Here is a 7,834-nt window from a genome sequence, read left to right as displayed (position 1 = left end):
GTGTGTGGCACGTACGTGTGAACACGGGACGTGTGTATAAATGCGTGTAAGTGTTGCGATCGTGGGGGGGGGGTGAGTGCCAGCTTGTGCCTGTGTGTGTGTATGTGTGTGAGAGAGTGATAATGTCTACTTGTGCGTGCGTGTAATTATATGCCTAATCTATGTGTGTTCAATATCTGTGTGCGCAGTGCCTCAATTGCGTGGCGGGGCTCTGCTCTCGCTCCCCGGCAGAGGTTCACCTCTCCTCCCGCCTATTGTTTCAGAGGAGAGATATAAGTAGCGATGGGAGAGGAGCGTCGGGCGCGGCGCCTGTCCCCCACTTCCAATTATAGATGGATCATTACAGGCGGAGAAGTGCGGCGAATCCAGACATCTGCTCCTCACATGAATGCGCTCACCTCCTAGAGAACAGCCCGCCATCATGCTCTGGAAACTGGTCGAAAATGTCAAGTACGAAGACATCTACGAGGTGAGCGGGCAGGAGAGGGGCGTCCGGGGGGAGGAAGCCAGCCAGCCAGCCTCGCAGGACGGGGCGACAGCGCTGCGGGTTGCTCTCCAAGGCGGGCGCGCACAGCCTGGGCGCCCAGGCGGGGCACGGGCAGGGATGGATCGTGGCCAGGCAGAACTTGGGCAGGCTCGCCTCGCAGCCTGGAGGGAACTTTTCCCTGGACTGGGAGGCGAAGTTTAGACCTCAAAGCCCCCATGGGGAGGGGGTGCCAGGAAGCCCCTTCCCCACTGCGGTGCGCTGAGCTCTGGAAGTCCTTGGAATTCGATGGCATGGGTCCGAAGCCCGGACCAGGAGATCGTGCGATGGGTTTAAATCCAAAAAGGGAGTAACGTAATACGGAAGAGGCTTGGATGATCTCCGCCGCCGCCGCCTTCCTTCGGATTCTCAGTCAGAGACCACCCTGGGTCGCTCCCTTCCTCACCAGCGACCACAGATACATGAGAACAGACCGAGGGGTGCCTACCCACCAGCTCAGGCAGGCGCAGAGAGACGGACCCCGGCAGTGACTGGGCGACTCGCATTTGGAGCATCCTGGGGATGCCGTGTGGGGAAGGGACTCCCTGTCTCTCCGCTAGGAGAAAAAAAACACGGGGGTTGATATTTTGTGGTGCTTGAGAGCAGTGGCTGCTACGGAGTCCTCTTAAAATCGGTTTTCTCCTCGATTTCCTTTTCCCACCCAAGAGGGGTCTCTCCTCTAGCCCCAAAGCGGTTCTGGAGAGCGGTGGCCTCTTCTTTTCTCGGGCACTTCTTTTTTTCCTCCTGCCCGTGGAAGGGAAAGCCCTCCTTCCAGCGACCGGGCCAGTGGTTTCTGAGTGTGGGAGGAAGGCAGGGGCGACCTTTCCTGAGCGTGCCTTGAACAGCCCGGGCGAAGTCCCGGAGGGGGGGAGCCCGCGAGAGAGGGAGCCCCGTCCTTTGCTACGCTCTGCGGACTCTGAGAGTTCACTTCCGAGCGATGGCCAAGTCAGGAGGCGAGTTAATCTTTCCAGGCTGAGATCTGCGGGGGCGAGGGATGGGGAGCTCCCCTCTCCAAGGGAGGCGCGCTCCCTGCCCCGGGAAGCCTTCCCGCCCCGTTCAGCCAGGCGGACGCAGAGCTGGTCAGCGTAGGCGAGGCAGGGCAGGGCACCGGGGAGATCCCGGTGGGTAGCCGCTGTTCGGCGACAAGGAATGTCTCGAGCCTCTCAAAAGCTCCCGTCAGGGTAATTATCAACTGAGCACTCGCCTGGTGTGAGGATTTGTCGCGCCCTCCTCCTTCTGCCCCATTCCTCCCTCCAGCCCCCGAAGTTCAGTCCTCTCCCCCCGTCTCTCTCCCTCTCCAGTCCTCCCCAAACACGTTTTCACGACCGCCTTGAAACTCCTGCTGGTGCTTATGGCAGGAAGGGACAGAGAATCTGTGGCTGCAATCCTAGCCACACTTTTCTGGGAGTAAGCCCCATTGACTAGAATGGGAATTACTTCTGAGTAGGCAGGTAGAGGCTAGGTCTGTGAATCCCGCCACTCTAAAGATAAAATTGGGAGGGGAGAAAATCTAATTTTATTTGGCAAAGTCTGTATTTGTGCCCATGTTTTCGCCTCCCCAACTTCGAGTCCAATCCTCTGCATGTCTACTCAGAAGTAAGTCCCATTATAGTCAATGGGGCTTACTCCTCTGCAAGTGGGGGTAGGATTGCAGCCTTCGTTCGGCGTTTTGTCTAGAGCGGTGCTGCTAAACTCGGGTGGACAGAAATGGTTCTGGCAAATAAATGCTCCAAGGAAAGACCTGGAAGCCCTTAACAGTGGGATCCTTCGTAATCCTGCGGGTGCCTTTTGCAAAGGAGAACAGACTGGTAGGTCTAGAGATCTCCCCCCCCCCCAATTAATTTATAAGAGCCTCCTAATTTGCTCTCAGAAATATTCCCATGAGCAAGGCAGCATACACACACCCCATCAGTTCTCACACACAGCTTCCTACAAATAAAATTAAAAAAAAAAAAAAAAAAAAGAGGCTGGCGTTTCTCCTAAAACCCAAATGGGGGGGGGGAGGGAAGCTCAGGTCGGCCAAGCGACGGAGCGCCTCGGAGGGAGCGTTTAGTTGAACTTTAACTGAAATGGCAGCCTGGCCAGTCGGACGGGTTCTGGAAACATCACAAAGGTTTTCTAGTGCCCGGGGCTTGGCCTGGGTACTATACATTTGGTCTCCTTTCACAGTGATCGCAGGCACGTTACATCTAGGTGAAAATCGGGCGCTTTTTTTGGCACAACCAGGGAAAAGTGTGTGCGCCCGCGCGCCCGGTTATAATGGCAGGCTAAACAGTGCCTGCGCACCCTTTGTGTATTGCTTGGCAAAACGAGGGCAGTCTCGATTACTGGTAGGGGCTTTTTTCCTTTCTTTTTTTCCCCCTTCCCCTCCTAAGTGCTTAATTACTACTGTAAACAAACAAATCGCATTGGCTGCTTTCAGAAAAGATGGCAGGATTAGAGGAGCCCTCTTTATTATTTGCTTAAAAAATGAGAACAAAAGCACCGAGGGCAATCGATTTTCTTTCGTAGTGGGAACGTCTAATTAAATGTAAAAGAAGGAAATATGATTTTGCCCTCCCCCTCTTTCGCCCCTAGCGTGGCTCCAGCTCACTTCCTTGCTCCAAATCGGCAGCGCCTCGTTTACATGTCTTCCTCCGCTCGCTGGAGTTAATTGAAGTTCTGCCTCTTCCTCGCCCAACTTTTTTTTTTTTTTTTGTCCCTTCCCTCTCCCTCTCCCCCAACTCTGCCTCCGCCAGCCCCCTCGTCTGATTACATCTAGTAATTCTCCACTGAATGAACGTCATTTACAATACTAGGGGAGCTCTCGAGCTGCCTGCAAAGCCTTCACGCTCCATTTGGTCCTGCATTCTCCCTTTAAAGTAGTCGTGTAATATTAATAGTCATGAATATCAATTATTATGAGGCGGTGTAGGGAAGGCGAAGGAGAAAGGGGCACCAGAGCAGTCTGAACCTCGCCTTGGGTTGAAGAGGATTCCATTCGGGCGCTCAGAGGGGCAGGGAGGGGGCACCCCCCAGAGGAGGCGTTGGAAAGCAGACCTCGAGAGAGAGCCCTTTGCCACCCCGTTGGGGGGGGGGGGCACTGCCTTTTTTTTTTTTTTTTTTTGGTCTACATTTTGGTTTTGATGGATAGACTCGGAAATACCTCCAGCTGTTCTCCTGGGCACGCCACGTTCCTGTGCAGATCTCCTTGAGACATCCCCTCGCCTGATCGTTGCATCTCTGTTATTTTATTTTCAGCTGGTTTTGAGACTTTTTTTTTATTTCCAGATGTTAGTCCACACTTATTCCGCCATGGTGAGTTGGGTTCATGTCGAGATTTCAGATCCCCCTGTTCTCTCTCTCTCTCTCCCTTCTTGTTCTCGATCTCCACTCCCTCTCTCTCTTTCTTTGAACGCCTTTGGCTTGGTAATTTAGCACAATAATTGGAGAAAGCTTGCAGCTGCTTCTCCATTTTGCATTGTGTGTTCTCGGTTCGTGCAAGGGGGGGTGAGGAGGGGGAAGAGAGAGAGAGGGGGGGAAACTTTTTTTTTAAGGCATTGCTGTTAGGGATTTTGTCTACACGTTCTTAACTGGATTTTGTGTGTGATTTCAATCCCAAATTCCCTCGGAGGGAGCCCGTTATTCAGAAGCACATTTGTAGACATTTTAATTTTTTTTAATACTAAGCCATGTTTTAAAACCCTTCCATTTGATATCACCTTCCATTCAGACTTGTTATCATTTATTCTTTTCCTTTAACAGAGTAATTTTTTTTTTTTAAGAAGGTAAACTAGTTCAGAGCAGGCTCGGCTCTAGTGTTTTAATCCTGGCTTCAATTTTGCCTTTTAGATTTTCTTTTAAACTGGAAAAATATTGCTCCAGGGTCTTTGTTTTCTTTCTCCTTTACAACTTTTCCTAGCACCCAACAATTGCAGTTCTTCATTTCTGTTGGCTTGACAGTGAACAAGGAGTGGGTGGTTTGCATTTTTTGGTTCGGTGGGGCTTACTCCCAGGAAAGTGTGTATAGGATTTCAGCTGTAAGCAGTCGAGAAGTGGTTCCACGTTTTATTGTGAAGTTGTTCCGGTTAACGCAAAGAATGTGTGGAGACATTCACCCCTTAGCAGTGCAATTGAAACCAAATTCCTTTAAATCAAGCATTTTATTTTATTTTTGACCGTGGGATTCATGGGGAGACTGCACCTCAAGTAGGAATAATTCAGTTCTTCCCCCTCTTTATTTTCTACTTTTTAGGTTTGTTTTCAAACGTAACCCTCGTTTGATTTACGCACAGCCAAGATGAGAAATGAAACACGGGCTAGAATGTAAACAAACTAAGCAGAAATCGAGGGACTAATATTAGTGCGATTAACCAGAGCTCTTCGAGTAGTAGTTGTTTTAAACTTTTCGTGCACTGGGTTTTGAAACTTCCGTTCTCTCTCTCTCTCTCCCTCCCGCCCCTCTTTCCACACTAGGACCGGCACGATGGAGTTCCCAGCCACAGCTCCAGACTGTCCCAGCTGGGCTCCGTCTCCCAGGGACCTTATTCCAGCGCCCCTCCGCTGTCTCACACCCCTTCCTCGGATTTCCAGCCGCCCTACTTCCCACCACCCTACCAGCCTCTTCCTTACCACCAAAGCCAGGACCCTTACTCCCATGTCAATGACCCCTACTCCCTGAACCCCCTTCATCAGCCCCAGCAGCACCCTTGGGGGCAGAGACAGAGGCAAGAGGTGGGCTCCGAAGCCGGCTCCCTGCTACCCCAGCCTCGGGCTTCTCTGCCCCAGCTCTCGGGACTGGACCCCAGGCGGGACTACCACTCGGTCAGGCGGCCAGACGTCCTGCTCCACTCGGCTCATCATGGCCTGGACTCGGGCATGGGCGATGCGCTTTCTCTCCACGGCATCGGGCACCCAGGGATGGAGGACGTCCAGGTAAGTCACTGGGGAGGAGGCATCTCCATCTGTGTGTGTGTCTGCCTGTTCCAACACTTGAGTTTTTAGGCGTTACCAAACTTCTACCAGCCCAACCTTGGGGAATCCCTGCAAAGAATGTAATTCAGACCAACGGCCAGTTGTGCTGGTGAATATGATCGATAGCTACTCTAGATCATCTGCTCCCAGGGCTGAGATTCTTGATCCAGTCCAGCTGGTGGGTCCTTTGCATAGGGAGCTTGGGGCTTTTGAAACACACCCAGAAAAAAATGTCTTCCACTCCTTTTGGGTTGAGTAATATACAGTGCCAATTTTCGAGAGAGATCAAGGGATTTACCTACAATCCCACAGATGCTGATGAGACGATTTTGGAGTAAATTGGTGGTGGATTGCGCTCATACATTTCAACAGAACGCCCTGATCAGAGAGAATCTTCTGTTCCCAGCCTGGAGGCTGCAATCTATACCACTCTTAACTAAGATGTAAGTCCCTACTGAAATAAATGGGACTTACCTCCTCATAGATATAGTTAGGTAAGGCTGTTCTTTTGGAAAGAGGTTGCAGAGACTTTCTTGGAACTTTCAGTTTACCTGCATGGATCCACGGTTCTAACGGGTTTTGGAAAATGCCCCTCTTCCCCCCATACTCCTAATATTGAAGTCGTCCATTCCACCTTCTCCTTGCTGGAGCCGAAGACAGTTTAGATTTTGTTATAGAGGACGTTGGATATAAATCCACTCACCCAATGCATTACGATTTAGGCTGCAATTCTCTTCATACTTGCCTAGGCGTAAGCTCCATTGACTATAATGGGATTTACTTCTGAATAGACATGCATAGGGTTGGGCTCCCAATCTAGTTGGATGAAACAATTGGGTGATACACCAAATCACACTAACTAAAAAAAAGAGTATAACAGTTGAACTGGCACAGTTAATTTCCAGGTCCTTCTCTTTTCTCATTTCGAATTCAGCTGGTAGTGGTGCCATTATTTCGTTTAAGACAAAAGCCTCATGAAGACGAGTGGGGTGTAGGGTGCTCAGGGAACCTCTCTTTACCCCTCTATTGGAGATCTTGTCCTTTCGCCCTGTATTCCCTGGAGCTTGTTGACTGCATTGGAAACAGGGGGCCTCGGATAGAACGGGACCCCCTCTTTCTGTCTCCCCCATCTGTGATTTGAGTTTATTCCTAGTTGCCAGACATCTACAAGGAAAGCTTGAGCCCAACAGAAGAGAATTGAGTGGGTTGTGTGTTTTTGTTTTTTTTTAATTCCATCCCAAACAAAAAGGTGCTAAACATTCATTTAAATGGGGGAGGGGGCAGAGCTGATGGAAGCACCGGTTTCCAGAGAGGGGTCGTTGGAGGCTTCCCGATGACACACAAATATTTAGGAGCAAAGAGAGTGCAAATGTATCTCCCTCTTTATGCCGGAGTGTATTTTACTGGGCTTTATGAATTCATCGGCAATGGTGGCGTCAGATGCCAAGGAGTTCAATGTTTTGGTGTATGACGCAAGCGAGCAGCAGGACTTTGTAGGCCCGACCTTTCTGTAGAGGGACTGAGGTTACAATCCTATCCACACTTTCCTGGGAGTAAGCCTCATTGACTATAATGGGACTTACTTCTGAGTAGGCATGCATAGAATTGGGCTCTGAGGCTCCAAACCGACCCACACTTCCCTGGGAGTAAGCCCTATTGGGGCTTACTATTAAGTGGACATGCACAGGATTGCGCCGTCAGGACACTTCTAGTGAGAAACAATCGCTTGCAAAGAGTTCAGACCATGGGAGCTGGCTGAATGGAGCGGTGGTTCCCAGTTACAGAAAGACAAATGTTTAGTGTGGGGAAAAGTCTTTACTGGGTTTAAAGGCAAAGCATTTTGTAAGCAAACGTGGAACCCCTCTCCTGCAGGAATGGAGAGCTAGAACCAACCCTGTTAAAGGCGGGATCCTGTGCATGTTCACTCGGAAGTAAGAGCCCAATCCTATGCATGTCTACTCAGAAGTACATCCCATTATAGTCAAATGTACTTACTCCCAGGAAAGTGTGGATAGGATTGCAGCTTGAGGGCCAAATGCTATCCAACTTTCCAGTGCCAGTGGGGCTTGCGCTGCATCCTATGGTGGGGGGGACGGGACAGCCATGGAGGCCTCCTCCAAGGAAGGGAATGTTTGTTCCCTTTTCTCAGGGCTGCGTTGGGGCTGCAGCAGCGCTGGAAATTAGGATAGGATCGGGCCCTAAGCCTCCCTGCATTCAGTAGGGGTTTCCTTCCAGGTAAGTGTGTATAGCAGTGCAGCAGTCTCAGATTTCAGCGGCTTCACCGGGCCCCAGGGCGAGCTGGCGGAAGTCTGAGCGACAACAGTGACTCTGCCTGACAAAATCAACGATTGCTCTTTG

At 50.7% G+C, this 7,834-nt stretch overlaps 1 protein-coding gene across 2 annotated transcripts in view; it reads left to right on the top strand.

The window, feature by feature from the left end:
* Positions 1–388: 388 nt before the first annotated feature.
* TFAP2B (transcription factor AP-2 beta) overlaps positions 389–7,834 on the top strand; it is a 57,618-nt gene continuing 50,172 nt past the window's right edge. The window contains exons 1-3 of one of the 2 annotated variants that reach the window (XM_066638013.1): positions 422–469; positions 3,794–3,820; positions 4,979–5,437. In XM_066638013.1, coding sequence (XP_066494110.1) covers positions 422–469; positions 3,794–3,820; positions 4,979–5,437 — 534 coding nt within the window. Of the gene's footprint in view, positions 470–3,793; positions 3,821–4,978; positions 5,438–7,834 lie in introns of both variants that reach the window. The other variant, XM_066638012.1, reaches the window with a different exon arrangement.

This window comes from Tiliqua scincoides, chromosome 1 (assembly GCF_035046505.1).
Source record: "Tiliqua scincoides isolate rTilSci1 chromosome 1, rTilSci1.hap2, whole genome shotgun sequence".
NCBI lineage: Eukaryota > Metazoa > Chordata > Lepidosauria > Squamata > Scincidae > Tiliqua > Tiliqua scincoides.
The sequence above is the reverse complement of the archived record's forward strand: the minus strand, read 5'-3'. Positions and strand labels throughout refer to the sequence as shown.